Source organism: Pholis gunnellus (genome assembly GCF_910591455.1).
Source record: "Pholis gunnellus genome assembly, chromosome: 14".
In the NCBI taxonomy this organism is placed as follows: Eukaryota; Metazoa; Chordata; class Actinopteri; order Perciformes; family Pholidae; genus Pholis; species Pholis gunnellus.
In genome coordinates this window covers 1,713,757-1,732,885 of record NC_136541.1, presented here as the reverse complement: position 1 = coordinate 1,732,885, position 19,129 = coordinate 1,713,757, and the positions used below count along the sequence as shown (strand labels likewise).

Below are 19,129 nucleotides of genomic sequence, written 5' to 3'. Positions count from 1 at the left end.
GACATCATCATGTAGCTGGAAGCAGAAATAAGCTTTTATTATTTGTCTCAAACTAACTCGTCCTGTGGGCTCCTGGTGGAAGCTGCTGTTTAAACTAATGACTTTAATATAGATATTACAATAACACAGTCTTCAGATGTTTATCCTTTACTTTTAGTCATTTATTTCAACGTGTCTCCTCTTTGTAGCTCACTTTGAATGCAGTTAATAACACGGAGCTTGATTTATTATGTGTGTTGTTATTGATCCATTGAGGAACGGTTCTTCCTGCTTTCCTGGATATTTGGTCCATCCAATAATATGTTGCACCACTAGATCTTATCGTCCGGGTGAAGTTGAGTGAAATGTGCTTGTTAAAGTGAGACGTTATCTTTGAAAGGTTTCTATTAAACTCGATTTACTTTATGAAACATTTGAAATCGGCTCAAATGGACGAAGTGTTCCAGATGTTAACGCTGCAGACTCTGCTCTCCTTACGGTACGTACATGTGTTTAATCATAACTAACTTCTAACATCTGCATCATCTCAATGCCACAACAGCACTTTATATTTTTAAATTTAATTTAATTTAATCTAATTGATAAGAAATTACACGTTTAATAAAGTAACACATATTTGGTTCCAGCTTCTGCTGCTGTTGAAGCTGTTTTTTTTCCTCTTAATTCGTTGGATTGTCAGATTTGTCAGTTTCTGTCATTTGAATTGGACAGTTTATCTGAGTAATGATCCATTAGAGTGATTCATAATGAACATGTGGGTTTGGTGGCAGGAGACCACCTCTCCTCGCTGAAGAAGTCCACCAGTGACAGCTCGCCTTAACTGATCGAATCAAATATGTTGACTGATCGTTATTGTGACGTGTTCCAGAGCTGCTGCTGAGTTTGAACGACTGTTTTGCTCAAAGGCACTTCAGAGGGTCAAATGCTCTGTGTGTCTATGGGCTTTAAGTTAAATGGTGGTTTATCTCACCCCCTAAAGTTCTCCATCAACCAACTTCAGAGAGCCTCAAGCTTCAGAGGCAACAGCATCATTTATGGGCTGATGTGCCTCTTTAACATTTTAACATTCACAGACGTTTCAAGCCGCCACCCTTTGACAGCAGGTTCCCCTTTACCACGGGGGGGGGGGCTGCGGGTCTCCACATCGCACCACATGAAGTGGGCTCAGCCTGCATGGTCTCTGTGGATGGGCGGACCGGGCTGCTGCTGCTGGGAACATCATGCAGCTCATGCTGTGCAGAAGTCTAGTGGTGCGCGGGTCTGGAAAGTGATCTCCTCCTCATCGTATTAATGGGATAATAAAGTCATTGATTGGTCATTCTCCCCGGGGGGAATTGTCCTTTTCTGCTTCCTGAGAGGTGCAAGACTCGTCTGAGAACTTGCAGCTTGAGGATTCTTGCTCAAGAGCCCGTCAGCAGGGTGAATTCTCGCCCACATCAGGTTGGGGGGGTTTCAACCCGGGTCGTCCTGTGGTCTTCCTCACGCGTCCTTGGTGGGGACTAAAGAGGCGGGGGAGGAGGAGGAGGAGGAAGGGAAGAGGAAGAGGGGGAATCCGGACGTCTGAGTCCCCGCGGCGATGCATGGAGGCTGCTTGGAAATGCTCCCCGGGTCTCCGGAGCGCATGAGGCGGTTCCAGCCGACCGACGCGCTGCTGAACCGGGGGGGTCCGGCCGCTGATCCGCAGCTCCTCCAGGCTACCACACCATAGTTTCGGCTACAGGAGCACGCTTCGGCTCGGTATCCACGGAGGGGAGGCATATATCTGGGAGCCCAAAGGCTGCATCACGTCCCCGGCGTCGCAGTGGTGGTGGATTACCGTGTGAGCCGTCGGGGTGGCATCTATGCCATTTTTATCTCGACTTTTCATTTGATCATGAGCACAGAGGAGGGAGAGGCGGGTCCAGCGTGTGGGGAGGCGAGGGGAGGCACCACCATCACCATCACCCACCGCCACACCTGGGAGGAGAGCGAACCGCACGGCTCCCAAGGACGTCGGAGCCCCGACGACGACGAGGCGGAGCGGGGAGAGGAGGGAGAGAGCTGCCGGGAGGGTCGGAGCTGCAGGGATGCGTGTGAGGGGGACGACGTGGGGACTTTCTCCAGCGAGGACGGAGCGGTCGGGGGCAGACCGGGCAAAGAGCAGACGATGCATTCAAACTGCAGCAGCGAAACCTGCATCCCCACTCCCAGCTGCCGGATCTGCTTCCAAGGCGCAGAGCAGGTTTGTGTAGATGTGTAGTCCTCTGACACGTTCCTCTCTTCTAAAAGAACAGCTTTTAGAATGGTGAAAGTTGGTTTCAATAGAATGAAGGTGAGGTCAGTCCTCAGTGATTGGCTCACTGCTGCAACTCATATTTATTATTTATTATTTAACCTCTAGGCAGGTCATCTGTGTGACACGGGGTCTCATTCTCAAGACAGACTTGGTTGAGACACAATAGGACACACAGGTGCAGACAGACAGGACATTCACCAGAGACTGAATGAGACATCAAACTGGCCTGATTGGAGAGATTTCAGTAGTGAGGAGCACCAACCACCAAAACACATACGAAGGCTTATCAGTCACAACTTAAACAAAAGCCAATTAAAGAGTGAGATGAACATCTAACAGAAAAGTCCCATTTTAACAACACAGGCCTTTAAACTGCTGCAGCGACTTCAGCACCACGGACAGCACATGGCTTCATCAGGGGCCCTCAGAAGGCCCCCAACATAATGAGGAATATCACAATTTTACTTTTTAACAGATGAGTTAGTGATGAAAAGTAACCAAGTACATTGACTTTACTTTTCTACATTTCAACAATTACAATCCCTTCAATGTGTTCACACTCGGCCAATAAAGCGGATTCAGAGAGAAATGTTCTTTTTTTTATTCATTTATCTGAAAAATGCAAAGTTTGAAACTACCCAACGATATATAAAGATATTAACATGAGTCCTTCCTCGACATACAGCATCTATAATCTCTGAAGAGGCTGAAAGCAGCTAAAACCATTTCATCGATTTAAAAACGGAGAACCACATCGAGTCAGAGGGAGTGTGACTAATAGCCACATGACACTTCCTCCATGAGCGTTACAGCTTCCCTCTCAGGGAGGGAATGCAGTCGATGCTTTAAGAACATTATAATCTGAGGTCAGGAGCTCCTAATATCTGACCTTATACCAAACGTTTAAAGTTATACGTAACGACATTATATTATCCTGATGATCACCGGGAACCCTTTAGGTCCCCGAGCCTCACTTTTGGAGCCAATGACTAACGGTACAAGAAGTGCAGCAGAAGAAGCACAAAGTTGTCCATCAAAGAAAAGGATGCATTCATTTAAAACACAACTGCATCGCTTAAAATCAGACTTCAGCACCAGGGACAGCTCAGCACGTCGGGTTGAGAGTCTGACGTCATCGTCACCCGTTTCATTCAGTTTGCTTTCTAAATGTCTAAATGTTTAACGTGCATAATAAACGCTTCACAGAGACAGAAGGTGAGTCCTTTATGTCTGACAGATCGTATCAGACGTCAGAGACATGACTTGGGTCCACTGGGTGGACAGCGATGTTTTGTCGTGTGTTCATAAACTATGACTGTTCTTTGTCAACCTTCATGCACTCTAGCAGAAAAGCAATAATATAATATTAATATTTTTGTGTTGTAAAGAGCTGAAATGAAAGCTTTAGATTCCAGTAGTTCAGCTGCACATGTTTACAGAAACACCAGTCATGAATAAAAATCACAGAATGATGCAAACTACGGATTTCTGAGCAACGTTTTTCTACTTCTTTGTAGTTTTTGTAGTTATGAATGAATGTCATGTTATTATTAACACGACAACACAGCCGTTAGATCTGTCGTCCTCTTACAGCAGCCCGTGTTAGTGATGCTACTCAGCAGATTTAGAGCGGCTTTGATGCAGGTTTCATGTTTCTGACAGCTGATCTGAGATCAATCAGTTTACGATTTGTTGACATGTGAGTGTTAATAATCTGACATGAATCCAAATAACATCTAAAGTGTAGTTTTGTCCACGCTTGATACCATTAACCATGAGAGGAAGTTTCCTTCAGAGGATGTTTGCTGTTCATACATTAGCTTTTATGGCTATAAATTGGTATTTTAACGGAGTCTTTTAAATTATTTAATTTTTTTTGCATTGATTTCAAAAAGTTTTGCAAGTCCGGTTTATTTGTAGTTCTAACTGCTTTGAATACGATGATATAGTACTAACATCAGTGCATGCTGTAGTGAAGCTGTAAACGGCATTAAATCCTCATGAAACACGTCCTGTGTAGAGTTGATTTAAGTTCAGGTGTTCCAGTAAGCAGAGGATTGATTATCTGTACACTAAACTCACAGTGAAACAAACCACATCACGGTTGATAAAAGCTTAAATCATACGGATGAACGATACATATCCTCTCCGAGCGATGCGTCGGTCTAACTGTCTTCCTTCCTGGAGGTGGCTGGACAGATGTGGACACTCTGTCCACCCCGTCTCTGAAATCTGACACTCTCGCCGTCCTGTTTGTCTCGTGACAGCGAGCCTTCGATGAGGGACGGTCCCCCCCCCCCCCCCCTCCGCCAGAGCTGGAGGGGAAGCGAGGAGTCAGGGCCGTAAATGCCTAAGTGAATATCCTGTCTCCTGCACGTGGGCTGTGGACTATTAGCTAATCTAATAGCTCTGCCTCCGGGTCCAGACTGATATTTGATTTTTATACAAGGCCCCGCAGGCCGAGCGAGCTCCCCAGTCAAGATGATTGCAAAACAGAAATTTGACACTTTAAAAATATTAATGTCTGAGCAGATGAGACTCACAATGAGATGATTTTAACACCAAAAAAAGACCAAATGAGACCAAATACAATCTCCACTCCAAGCTGTTCTTAAACAACAATATAAAAAGATAAAAGATGACAAACTCCTCCTCATTGCAAACTCCATCTGCTGATGAAGACCATGAAGTCTCGTCGAAAGCTCCAGAACAAATGAGTCGGGCCCTTTGAGTTGAGATTGTTTTGGAAATTAATGAAGATGATCTTAACTCGAGGTCCACTTGTATCTTTTGGGGAGACTTTTACTTTTTCTATTTCTCAGGTCAAACATGAACTGTCATGCTCCATAGTGTGTTTCTATTGGAGTCGAGTGATTAACGGCGTAAACAATTTTAACGGCAACGTTACCGGTTCAGTTCCTGGAAGAGAACCTTCGGTGCATGTTTCTGTCCCCTCGGTTCTCTCTCTCTCTCTCTCTCTCTCTCTCTCTCTCTCTCTCTCTCTGTCTCTGTCTCTCTCTCTCTCTCTCTCTCTCTCTCTCTCTCTCTCTCTCTCTCTCTGTCTCTGTCTCTCTCTCTCTCTCTCTGTCTCTCTCTCTCTCTCTCTCTCTGTCTCTCTCTCTCTCTCTTCCTCTCTCTGTCTCTGTCTCTGTCTCTCTCTCTCTCTCTCCCTCTCTCCCTCTCTGTCTCTCTCTCCCTCTCTGTCTCTCTCTCTGTCTCTGTCTGTCTCTGTCTCTCTCTCTCTCCCTCTCTCTCTCTCTCTCTGTCTCTCTCCCTCTCTCCCTCCCTCCCTCTCTCCCCCTCTCTCTCGCTGTGTTTCCTGCCTCTCTTGTCATAAACGAGTAAACGTTGATATTATAGCTCTATTATCACCCTTCAGCTGAAGACCTTCTCGTCTTGGCCGTTAAATAAATGGACTGTTTTTCATCAAATCCTCTGAGAAATCACAAAGGTATTAAAATCCTGCTCCATGTTTCTTCGGTCTCTGCTTCGGTGGATCGCTGACCCGCTTTTAGTTAATTCAAGCGAAAGCCTCCGAGGTGCTCTTAAAGCCACGAGGCTAACACGACACGCTGAAGAACGAGCCGCCCGACCACGAACCTTAATATACTATTAATATGCGGCTCACAGCCCCGCCGGCAGGTCAGCGCTCCGGCAGCGGCTGCTTGAGGACGGCCTCGGATACACGTGCGGCGGTGATGATTAATCTCACGCCGTTAACATCCGCCGTCAGTTTGTCGCTTTGAGAAATGATCATCGATCTGAGCGACGCTGGTAAAGGCCTCTGGTGAAACAAGTTGTTTTTCTTTGATGTACGACCCCGCTGGAGAGGAAAAAAGGCCAAACTGTGGCCTGAAAACAAGGATTTCTAGATGATGAGAAAGTTGACATATCGACCCTTTGAGACGGAGGTGAGATAAATGTTGAGGACACGCTTCTGATATCGACTCAAAAGCAGATCGCTTCTTTAAAATTCCATCACTGGCGCTACGGAGAGTGGTCAAGATAACAAAACACACCAGACAAGATGTGAAGACTAATATTATAGTCTTTGTTTCGCTGCCTCCGTGTTCCATCGTTAGATGTTCAAATGATGAAACGGGCCGAAATCTGTGTCTTTTTGTTGAATTTGTCGTGCATCTATCTCGGTAAAGTAACATACTGATTTGTGTTTTTGCCAAGTTGAACCTTTTGTACGACCATTTAGCTAAAGGTGTGCAGAGCATGCATTAGTCTGGAGTTCTTCTGTTTCCTTAAGGTTTCAAAATCAATTTTCGGGCCCTCGAAGCTTTCTTGAATCAGTCAAATTCTGCATCGTGTATCTCAGCAGCTGTCCAATTTCATTTAGCAATTTATTGTTGTTTCCCTCCAGTGTATTCTGCCATTTGTTCCCCCCCCCCCCCATTGAATCTGTTAATATCTGACCTTTGGCCTCTCTGCGGTCTTCAGGGCGACCTGCTGAACCCGTGTCGGTGTGACGGCTCGGTGCGCTACACCCACCAGCACTGCCTGCTGAAGTGGATCAGCGAGCGAGGCTGCTGGACCTGCGAGCTCTGCTGCTATCGCTTCCACATCATCGCCATCAACCTGAAGACACCGTGGCAGGTAAAATACTGCAGGAAGGGTGGTTTCACGGGCCAGTTCCTCTCTGGGTACAGCTGCCTCAGGTAGGGACTGTTGTTGTAGAAAGAGTCCTAGCACAGACGATCCGGTGCCACCTTCACAAAAATGTTCTTTTCTGTCTGCAGTGTCACTTAATGGTCAGTTTGTGTGTCTTTGTAGGCACCTTTGGTGTCTCTGTGCAGTTGTTTTGTGTCTCTGTGCAGTTGTTTTGTGTTTCTTTGTCGTCGTTTTATGTTCTTTATGGTCATTTTGAGTCTCTTCCTGGCCGATCAAACCCTGCACACTGCACCTTTAAGTCACGTTTGTATGAAGACAGGGGTATAAACTGAGAATTCGTGGCTATAAATGACGCAGCGAGTGCTCTTTTCCCTGAAAAACACTCATTTCCCATTAAAGGGATGTGACATTAAACTGCAGCCGTTATATTCTCTCTGAGGTTATTTGTTTTTACAGCCTTTTTACTGCCATAAACATTTGAGGTTACCGTTTTCTCCCTCCGAGCGTGCTCTCGAAATTATTATGGGAGGCATTAACAAGAGATTGTTTTTACAGTCTGGGATGTATCGACCCACCGGTTAGATTTATAATGTTCAGGAATATTCACAGCTTCTCTGGTGGAGGCAAACAGCGGAACTTGTGGAAGCAGTTTCACTGGCAAACTGACAACGATGAACCCACCTGCATCTGTCGCTTCGACTCGTTTAGAAAAGCCGAATGTAGAAGTGCACCTACTCTGTGATGATGTCACTTTTCCTGCTTCTTCACCTTCTCGACAAACAGTTTTTAAATATCATCGTTATTGCCTTTTCACGAATGACTCATCGCTCAGAAAATTATGGAAGCCCATTCCCGCCAGCAAAATAAAATAAAAAATCCACCCAAAAAAAAAAAAATGAATAAAATATCCACCCCAAAAAAATATATATATATAAATCCACCCAGAAAAAAAAAAAAGATTTTTTTTTTTTGGCTTTTTTTTGTAGCCGGAAAAAAGTAAAAAAAAAAAAAAAAAGGATTATGATGTTTTTTTTTTTGATTAGAAGTGCGCATGCGCTTCAGTGACGATCTCCTCACAGGTCCCTTCATCCCCTCGCCAGTCTTTCCATGAAAACGACATGCAATTCTACATATTAATACTTATGATATATATAACATCTAACATTTACAAAAGTCACCAGTAATAGTTACCTTGTGTAGAATTGCATGTCGTATTTTTTCCGGCAAAAAAAACCATCATAAACTTTTTTTTTTTTTTAAACTTTTTTCCGGAACAAATACGACATGCAAAAAAACCCCAAAAAACATAATCTTTTATTTTTTTTCTGGGTGGATATATATATATAATTTTTTTGGCGTGGATTTTATTTTATTTTATTTTTTATTTTATCCACCCCAAAAAAAATATATATATATATATCCACCCAGAAAAAAAAAAAAGATTGTTTTTTTTTTTTTGGCTTTTTTTTGTAGCCGGAAAAAAGTAAAAAAAAAAAAAAAAAAAGATTATGATGTTTTTTTTTTAGATTAGAAGTGCGCATGCGCTTCAGTGACGATCTCCTCACAGGTCCCTTCATCCCCTCGCCAGTCTTTCCATGAAAACGACATGCAATTCTACATATTAATACTTATGATATATAACATCTAACATTTACAAAAGTCACCAGTAATAGTTACCTTGTGTAGAATTGCATGTCGTATTTTTTCCGGCAAAAAAAAACATCATAAACTTTTTTTTTTTTTTAAACTTTTTTCCGGAACAAATACGACATGCAAAAAAACCCCAAAAAACATAATCTTTTATTTTTTTTCTGGGTGGATATATATATATAATTTTTTTGGCGTGGATTTTATTTTATTTTATTTTTTATTTTATCCACCCCAAAAAAAAAAATATATATATATAGCCACCCAGACATGCGGAAAAAAAAACAAAAAACATAATCTTTTATTTTTTTTTCTGGGTGGATATATATATATAATTTTTTTGGCGTGGATTTTATTTTATTTTATTTTTTATTTTATCCACCCCAAAAAAAAAAATATATATATAGCCACCCAGACATGCGGAAAAAAAAACAAAAAACATAATCTTTTATTTTTTTTCTGGGTGGATATATATATATAATTTTTTTGGCGTGGATTTTATTTTATTTTATTTTTTATTTTATCCACCCCAAAAAAAAAATATATATATATATCCACCCAGAAAAAAAAAAAAAGATTGTTTTTTTTTTTTGGCTTTTTTTTGTAACCGGAAAAAAGTAAAAAAAAAAAAAAAAAAGATTATGATGTTTTTTTTTTAGATTAGAAGTGCGCATGCGCTTCAGTGACGATCTCCTCACAGGTCCCTTCATCCCCTCGCCAGTCTTTCCATGAAAACGTCATGCAATTCTACATATTAATACTTATGATATATAACATCTAACATTTACAAAAGTCACCAGTAATAGTTACCTTGTGTAGAATTGCATGTCGTATTTTTTCCGGCAAAAAAACCATCATAAACTTTTTTTTTTTTTAAACTTTTTTCCGGCAAAAAAACCCATCATAAACTTTTTTTTTTTTTTAAACTTTTTTTCCGGAACAAATACGACATGCAAAAAAAAAACAAAAAACATAATCTTTTATTTTTTTTCTGGGTGGATATATATATATAATTTTCTTGGCGTGGATTTTATTTTATTTTATTTTTTATTTTGCTGGCGGGAATGGGCTTCCATAGGATGGAGAAGAAAAGTGGACAAATACGCCACATGTGCACAATCCAGGCTTTAAAAAGGTGAATGAAGGCTTTACACCAAGTTGAGCTGTGAACTTTCAACCCATTTAGCAAATACAGCTTCAACCACAATGATGAAAAAATACAAACTCTCAGAGCCGCTGGCATGGCTCTGCTGTGTTGTTAACAGAACGCCTGTGTAACCAACCCGGTGTTAAAAGGATGTGTGAGCATTTACCAGGCAGGGTGCATCATGGGAAGTTAAGCATTGTTTTTTTATGAACTATAAAACAGGACATTTCTGCGTCTGCTGCTCTGAATTCTGACCGTCCCCCATCACAGAGGAAGTGTTCTGTTTTCAAGGGGTTTTGCTCAATTTAAAAAAAGCTGAGTTGCATCTAAACCAATGTTGTCGAGAGTTATACTGTCAAGAAAACCGAAATGAGGTAGTTTTTTTGGGCTGTAAAGCTGCTGAGTGTCTCCGTTTGCTCCTCAGGTCTCTGCTGTCAGTTTGGAGCGTCGGGATTCCTTCAGACCTCATTTCCTCCAAAGCTGAACAGACAGAGATGCTTAAAATATCTGCGTTCTGGATCGTTTCTTTCACCGACGAACGTCGAGGCCTTTTTCAGATCTTGTTCGCTCCAGATGGGATCTTGAGTCGCTGGCAGACCGAGCAAACACACAGCCGAGGCTCAGAGCTCTGCTTTCTGCCTGAAGTCTTTACTTCTGAACTGTGCAGCTTCACAGTCATCCGCTCGGCATCAACGACTTTCTGTTTCCCAGTTAGTTATTCTGTTTTCTTCTCCTCCGCACTCCTATTTCCTATCTCCTCTTGTTAGTGATTTGCCTCTGACACACAGATTTGTCCTCTCCACAACCTTTTGTCCTCCACATGTTGTGTTGACAAGGGGTTGTGACGTCCTGTTCTCATGGCCACATTATGACACAATGGGCCCCACCACCTCTCCTGCATACATACACCAATCTGCGCCGGTGTTATAAGGAGCATCGTGCAATATGGTGTTTGTTGCACTTAGAGAGGACGGTCGGCTAATATGTTTCGTGTACCTCGACACTGAAGAACTATCGTCAACGCAAAAACTAAATTCAGCAATCCTGCTCTAAGCGTACCCAGGTATCCCCCTCATGAGGCATATTCTTCTGTAACAGTCCTTCTGGTTCTCTCTTGTCTCCGTGTGCAGTGGCAGTCCATCACCATCACCCTGGTGGAGAAGGTGCAGATCATCGCCGTGTTCCTGGGCTCCCTCTTCCTGGTGGCCAGCATCTCCTGGCTGCTGTGGTCGGCTCTCAGCCCGCAGGCCATCTGGCAGCGCCGCGACGTCCTCTTCCAGATCTGCTACGGCATGTACGGCTTCATGGACCTGGTGTGCGTAGGTGAGCCTCCGAATGTAAAGAAGTTCCTCTGGTCAGAATATCTGTTAAACTTAAAGCCAGCTTTAGTATTGTGAAACTAGCAAGAGTATGCTGGATTAAAAACCCACCCTAGTGTTGCCAAATCTTTTCCAATGAAAGTAGCCAGCAGCACAAAGTCACTAAATCTGGCCAGAAAGTTGGTAAGTCACCAACACTGAAAGCCCGTCCCTTTAGGGCTCCACTAAAGCCACTCCCCCTAAATGATTGGGATGTAAAGAGAATCTCAACAAACTTGTGCATTGCCGGTTCGCAGCGTGCCCATTGCGTTGCTCCTGGCATTGCTGCTTAAAGCATTGTTAGGCCGGCGTGGCCGTTCGTTGCACGTGGTGCCTCAGAATGCATTCCCTTTTGGAGTAGTTTGATTGCTAGGATCCAAGCTCCTGATGTAACTGCAGGGAAATGAAGAAGAGTTTGGTTGTAACATTGGTATATCCAGCATGAAGTGCAGTCAATGAGTCACAGCCTTGTAAGCCCAAGCCCTCAGGAAGAGTGCTGGAGTCTGGAGCAGATTTTAAATAGTGGCCAAACTTTGAAATTACAATTTCCGGTTGTGTCACAGGATGCCTCGGGGCCCAAAAAGACTTTTTCCCGTAGACTTAGATTGGGAAAGAGACATCTGTAACTCTTTTTTTGAGGTAAATCAACTTCCCAGCACAAACACTGGAATAGACCAAATCCAGAGTTATTGTCCGTCCAAACATCCATGTGAATGAGAACGAGGCTGGACCGAGGGCTGGGAGGCGGAGCTAAAGGAAACATTGGTGCGTTCGTTCTATAGACTCGTAGGTCAAACTTTGTTTTACCTCTTGTGTCACTGAGCAACTGTCTAAGGGATGAACGTTGTATCCAGTGAGTTCTCTTTATACATCCGTGGCAAAGCCCCGCTGTGGACGACAAACTGAAATCCGCAGAGCCCAGTTTGTCAAAGGTTATTAATAATGCCGTGTGTCCAAATTGCACCAAATTCAACCAAGCACTCCATCGGGTCCCCAACAACCATCCGGGGTGAAATAGATCGAATGAGTGCTTCTCGAGAAATGTGAAAGACGGACACAGAAAGACAGACACTGCTTCATAGTTGGATTACCAAAAGGTTTTTGAAGAAGATATCCATCCCTGGCTTTAAAGTTGTGAAAGCTGGATTCTATTTGTGCAACAGACGAGATCATTTCTCTTTAATTCGTTTCTCGGTCTAGGTTTCATCAGACTAAATCCAGAGCACAGATGGAGCGTAGCATTAGTTCAGGCAGAGCACTGAAGTCACAGCTTGCATGCGTTGATTGGCATCGAGAGTTGTTCGCCGTCATTCGCAGGCTGCTTGACAACCGTAGACTGTAGACTGTAGATCCACTCGTGTTTATACAGGTGTGCACAACACCTGCTGTAGCCTGACGCTTGAAGCTACTTTATGATGTTGCTTTAGATAGTTACGCTGTGGCCTACAACTTGAGCCCTGTTATTCGGGGAAACCTACAAACGTGATGCTTCTCATGCAGGTCCTGGTGTTAGAAGATGCCTGTTCTCCTTTCATAAGCGATTTATTCACAAAGGACAGAAGTCACTCTGACTCTAAAAGTACATCTGTGTTTTCAGCTCTACTGAGCTGTGACCGGGATTTGTTCACGAGCAGCTTTGCAGACCTTTTACCCTATTTGTGACAAAGAAAGAATATGTTAATGACCTGTGTTTATTCTATATAAGCTTTGAAAAAAAGAGGTAAACTGAAGGCAGTTTATGGTTTTGAGTATCAATGAAAGCCTTTAAATGTGCTGAAACCCAGTTTAGGTGGCACATTGGTATGGTTTCTTTTTTTTTCATTGTATTATTGAGTGGCGTTTTTTCTGTTTTAACTATCGGCACAAAGGCTCTTACAGGTATACCTCCCCCACACAACTGACCATTTGAACATCAGTTACTCGCCCCGTATTACCTTGAATATTTGAAGAAAACTTATTTTTTCTCGCATGCCTCCACGAAGAACAAAGGAAGTAAACGGGCGACGCGTTTAACTGCAGCTAAACTGTATCAACACATCCAAAGAACTGAAGACCCGGCGGTGCGAGCGTTTGGGAAGTAGTGAGCATGCGAATGGATAAATGAGACTTATTACAAGATTATATTGTATGTGTGAGAGTTTGTGAACAGATGTTTTGTTTTAGTTTTGCTCTATTTTCTTAAATTCATCAAGACTTAGGGTTAGTTTTCTTATGGGTAGTTTTCCTTTAATGTAACATTTCATACCAGAGAAGCAGCTGATAAATACTCAGCTTTCCCCAAAACCTGTGAACCAGAAGTCCAGAGTTCAGCCTTGAAAGCCGGGTTGTTTCTTCTGTGAATTGTTTAAGGATGTTCATGGAAATGGAAGAAACCATAAACTGAGGTAGAAAACGATGAAGCATGCTGAAGAAATTACAATACCTGATTCAGAATATTTCCTGTAGCTCCGACAATGACGTTTAGAAAATAGCTAAAAAACGTAAAATAAAAAATCCACCCAAAAAAAAATAAAAAAATAAAATATCCACCCCAAAAAAATATATATATATATATATATCCACCCAGAAAAAAAAAAAAGATTGTTTTTTTTTTGGGGGCTTTTTTTTGTAGCCGGAAAAAAAGTAAAAAAAAAAAAAAAAAAAGATTATGATGTTTTTTTTTTAGATTAGAAGTGCGCATGCGCTTCAGTGACGATCTCCTCACAGGTCCCTTCATCCCCTCGCCAGTCTTTCCATGAAAACGACATGCAATTCTACATATTAATACTTATGATATATAACATCTAACATTTACAAAAGTCACCAGTAATAGTTACCTTGTGTAGAATTGCATGTCGTATTTTTTCCGGCAAAAAAACCCATCATAAACTTTTATTTTTTTTTTTACTTTTTTCCGGAACAAATACGACATGCAAAAAAAACAAAAAAAAACATAATCTTTTATTTTTTTTCTGGGTGGATAAATATATATAATTTTTTTGGCGTGGATTTTATTTTATTTTATTTTTTATTTTGCTGGCGGGAATGGGCTTCCATAGCATGGAGAAGAAAAATGGACAAATACGCCACATGTTTGTTGAAGCATGCTGAAGAAATTACAATACCTGATTCAGAATATTTCCTGTAGCTCCGACAATGACGTTTAGAAAATAGCTAAAAAACGTGAGCGTATCGGAGGATCACCGTCTCCTGTGCTGTCTCTGTTCTTGTGACAGGCTTGATCGTCCACGAGGGGGCAGCGGTGTACAGCGTCTTCATGCGCTGGCGAGCCGTCAACCTCCACTGGGACGTCCAGAGCTACAACAAAGCAAAGGACCTGGAGGAGACGAGCACCGGCCATTCCTCGCTGTCCCCCAGGACGCTCTGGTTGCCTCTGGCCACCTTCGGGCCCGACGGGCCCGTACGCCCCACCCAGCTGGGGCCGCAGCCGTGGACCTGCCTCTGTCTGGGCCCCTTCTGCCCCGGCCTGGGGCCCCGAAACAACCTCAGCCAGGACAGTGACTCAGGAGAGGTTGTCGTTCGCGTGACATCGGTGTAACACCGGGCGGTGTTTATGCGTCTGATGGTTCGCACCTGGTGGCAACAATATGGGCTTTTTCTGGGTAATTTATAATATCCAACAATCTGTTGTTTTGGGGTTTTTTTCTGCAGGTTTGGTTGTCTGCTCTGGGGCTGGTCCCCCAAAACTATCTCAACAGTTAAATGAACTCACATGTGGTGTTTTTGTCTCTGTGTTTTATTATTTACATTATTACCACAATCACCTTTCTTTTTCCTGGACATTGTGCAGCATTCATGTCATGTGGGACAGAAAGATGATCAGATGTAGAACTATTGACACCATCACTCAGCACTCAGCCATCCCATAGTTAGCCTCCTGGCTACATCCATAAAGAATGACGATGGAAAAATTGCTCAGAAAGTCAAAGTAAAAGTAGACTTTTGGCCTAATTTGTTTGATCTACGTGATAAACAATAAGTTAACTGTTCCCGGAAGCTAAATTACAAATGCCCCGCCCTACGCCGCCTCTGATTGGCTCGTACTCCTCTTGGTTGGGTTGGTTAACTTCAGGCATGAGGAGTGAGATTGTTATAACATCAGGGTCAGCCAATCAGAGGCAGAGTAGGACAAAAAACTGCTTCATGGCAACTAGGAACGCTCCCGTCCCACTTTCAGACAAAGTACAAGTACTTACATTTGGGTACTTGCCGATACCAAGTACCCCTATGAGTAGGTAATACCATCACAGCTCTAAGAATGACTTTAAAAACACGTTTTATTTTCATCATATTATCCTCACTTTCTGTTACCAATGGGATATGAAACTTTGTGTTTTCCTGATACAAATAGAGCGCCATTTGCAATCTGCTCCACTTTTGTCATCATTGCTTATCCTAAAATATGACTCCAAACTGCTGAGATACGAGAGGTTAACGTCACATTGCCGAAAAGTATCGGAATAGATTTATTTAGAGTATAAGTACACGAGCAGAATATTTGATTGATACGCCAAACTGGCATCGGTATCGCTACATCCCTGCTGGCAAATCTTCCGAACCAGAAAATCTGTTAACATGAACACAATATCAAGCTAAAAAAGTAGGAAGGACGCAGGATTCAGAGATTTAAACAGATTGTAAATGAGCACAAAACCAGCTGATGTCAGACAGATATCGAGGTTTCAGTTTCAGTCGACAATGCAAGCGGCAAATACGGACGTTTTCTGTCATTTTTTTAACTTGGTACTCGGATGACTTATCCTGGAATGAATCCTGCCGTTAAAGATTGTGGGTTTTGATCTGTTCTGTGGAGCCTCCAGGAGCCCCGTGGGGTTTGGGTCGTGGGGTTTGGGTCGTGGGGTTTTGGGGTTTGTGGTTGTGTTCTCGACCCTCGGGTCATTTTGGATTCTTTGTTGTTTTTTTTGGTGCCTCATGAGGCTGCAAACGACGTCTCAGTGCAACAGCACAGACATGACTTGAATGTGACTCTTGCTGTCGGCTGTATTTCTATTTCTTTTGAATGTAACATGGATGTGATGTATAAAGAATATTTATATACACAGAGAGCAGCGTGGGTTATTTGCCTGATGTCACGATGGCACCTTTTCTGAGAGCTGAAACTGTGACATCATCATTTTTCATGATGTCACAGTTTGTGACGTCATCACTCCGCGACTGTCTGTCTCTGTCCTGTGCGCCGAGTCTCTGGCACCAAACTGACCTCAATCTAATTCATTAGAAAGTACTCCGAACATAAAACTCCTCTCGTAATCGTTTATTGTTAGAATCATCCGTTCAATACACAACACAGCTGATGCAGATTAAACAGGAGAGCAGTAGAGAAAAATCACCACATCGTCATCATTCAGGAGGAAAATTAGAAGGCAAAGACTCGCAGTATAAAATGTACAGCCATGTGATTATAATATATATATATATATATATATATAAAACATTGCACATTATACCAAAAGAAACAGAAACCACACATGGAAAACAATAGAAGTGTACACAATATACAACAAGGCACCGTGGGAGAATCCTGCACACGCGTCTTTGGATGGATCTGCCGCCCGCGGAGCTCCAGTGAAATGTTGTAGGAATGTTACGCTGCACACAGTCCAGCTCAGCAAGTCCTCGCATCAAAATCCACTTATTTATCATCATAATGTTCAATCATTGCCTCGTGTTTTAAAGCCTTTACGGCACCAGAGCTGTGCTTCACCTGCACGGTTCAGTGAAAATGACAATTCTGTCTTTCTGTCGTGTTTTGTGGCTTTGGTGCATTTTTTAAGTGCTTGTAAGTGTGGAATAGTATTTATGTACTAAAGAACAGAACCATTGGGGGTCAAAATAGAAGAATGACTATGCAGGGTTATTATTTAGCAAGAAAAAACAGACCATAATATTCAAACAGCCCCAAACATGATGTATGAATCAGTGATCGATGACTGCAGATTAAAGGGGACGTTTGTGTCGCTGCAATTCAAACAATAATGATGGAAACGAGTGGTTTTAGTGGCTGATTGAAAACACGTTCCTGGTTCTATTAACAGCAGCGAACACAGATTAAATGCTGAATGCAGTAAATGTAGTTTCATGATGTCATTATGTACATTATGGAGAATTAATTGAGAAAGTGTTAAATGATCCGTTTACATTCAGATAAATAACAATGAATGTATTTCATGTTGGTAGAAAAAATCATATAAAATTACAAAAGAGAAATTAACAGTTTGGATGGACAAAGGTTCATCATTTTACATTATGTACTTTAGGTTTTATTTCTTTGGAACCATTTCTGTGTCCTCAGCGGGATCTGGTCTCTTGCGGCCAAAGAGGTTTTTAAAAAGAGGAAGTTGAGCTGCTGTGTTGGTGTTTGTGTAGATTCGGAGAGTAAATGTGATAAATGGCACAAATCCAAACTGAAGACTGTGGATGTGCGTGCTTTGCTACGCACCACCCATATTAAGAAACCACCAGATCCGTCACAAGGACAGAATTTAGCTTGAAGGACTTGCGTAGCTGGACGGCGGCTGCAGCGTGAATAGAACATCGGGAGCTTCAGGGGGACGTGGGAGCAGCTCTCAGGCTGAAGTCCCGTTCAGTTCGTCCTGCTGCAGCTTCAACAGGCACTTCATCAGCAAATCCATCGAAAACAATCGATCACAAATTAAAAAAACGCTGAGAACAGATGCATCGTATTCACAGCGAGCAGATCGTCCCTAAAGAGAGTTCGTATAGAAGGTCGAGTCCCAGAGTGTTCAAAGCAGAGGAAACTAACTGCTTTACTTATTTTAGTTTTTACATGTAAGACACACGTCTCTTTAATCTCACATTCACACACACACACACACACACACACACACACACACACACACACACACACACACACACACACACAAGCCTCGGTAACACAAAGCCCTGAATCAACAGTCCGTGTCGTGTCACAGCACATTAGCATCGGGAAGAATCGGTTTTATTCCAAAACAAGACGCCTCCGTCCTCCCACAGGAAACCTTCAGCTGGTTTGATTTTGGGAGAAACTTGATCAATGGTTCGTTTTGTATATTTAGTTTCTGTGTGATCGTGTTTTGTGCTCAATGACCTCATCAACGTCTTCCTTCCATTAGTTGGAGTCGACGCTACGAACCACTTTGACTTTAAAGCGGTTTTATTTTGATGTTGGATGCACTTCTTTGTGTTATCTTTGTGTCGTTTTACGGGATAAGTGACTGTTTCTCTGTGAAACCTTTGGTAGTTGTGTAGACGTCGTCCCGTTCATGAAACCTTTAAGCTTGAAGGCTCTTGAGCTCTTCGGGGCTTCAAGACGCAAATGAATAAAGGAAACTTTTACTTCAAATGATTTATCAACTCTGTACAAAGTGGGGCTCGTGGTGTCGTCGGTGTTTAGTTACACAACCTTTGAAAAGCTGGCAACCAAAGAAATGTGATGCAGAAGTCTTATTTTGAGCTCCATCCCTCGACTATCAGCTGATTCATCATCAGGATAAAATCTCCTTCTGAGCTCTCAGGTGAGGATGTTTCATGTTTTGGAACGAAACCATTCAAAATACTGATCTTGAGCTGAGACGTTAAGAGCCTCGAGGTTTGTCTCCAGCATCCACAGAGTCAGTCTGACCGGTCAGATGTGCTGCGAGCTGCTTCCCTCTCCAGAGCGCCGATGACGGGCGTCCCAGCCGGAACCCCTCGCGCTCCGGGCGCTGCGGGCCGGCGGCCGTAAAGTTTAAAAGGTCAAAGGGCGGCGTTCACCAGGCGCTGCACTGGCTGCCGTGGCTGCTGACGGACTGACAGTTGCTGTAGCGCTTCTTGACGATCATGCTGATGTAGGCCTTCATCAGCTTGGCGATGTCCATGACCTGCAGAGGAGGAGGAGGAGGAGGAGGAGGAGTTAAAGTTAAAATTAAAGTTGACATCAGCTCAACTTTGATGTGTAGCTGCTATGCTGTATTGCTCGTACCGGCAATTTATGACAAATAAAAACTCACTTCAAGCCCAAACAGTGAAGTATTTGTCTGTAGACTCGAACTTTGACGTGTGAATATTGTCGTAAAAAGGATT

General features: G+C 42.7%; 2 protein-coding genes across 2 annotated transcripts in view; one reads left to right on the top strand and one right to left on the bottom strand.

Moving 5' to 3' along the window:
* Positions 1-1,873: 1,873 nt before the first annotated feature.
* marchf11 (membrane-associated ring finger (C3HC4) 11) lies at positions 1,874-14,585 on the top strand (the record flags this gene model as incomplete). Its single annotated transcript, XM_079173425.1, has 4 exons — positions 1,874-2,221; positions 6,725-6,880; positions 10,820-11,012; positions 14,263-14,585. The coding sequence occupies 4 exons, from the start codon at positions 1,874-1,876 to the stop codon at positions 14,583-14,585; spliced, it is 1,020 nt and encodes a 339-aa protein (XP_079029551.1).
* Positions 14,586-16,307: 1,722 nt separating this feature from the next.
* Positions 16,308-19,129, bottom strand: part of myo10 (myosin X) — a 102,702-nt gene continuing 99,880 nt past the window's right edge. Inside the window, exon 41 of the mRNA XM_079173419.1 lies at positions 16,308-18,927. Coding sequence (XP_079029545.1) covers positions 18,817-18,927 — 111 coding nt within the window. The 3' untranslated portion in view covers positions 16,308-18,816. The remainder of the gene's footprint in view (positions 18,928-19,129) is intronic.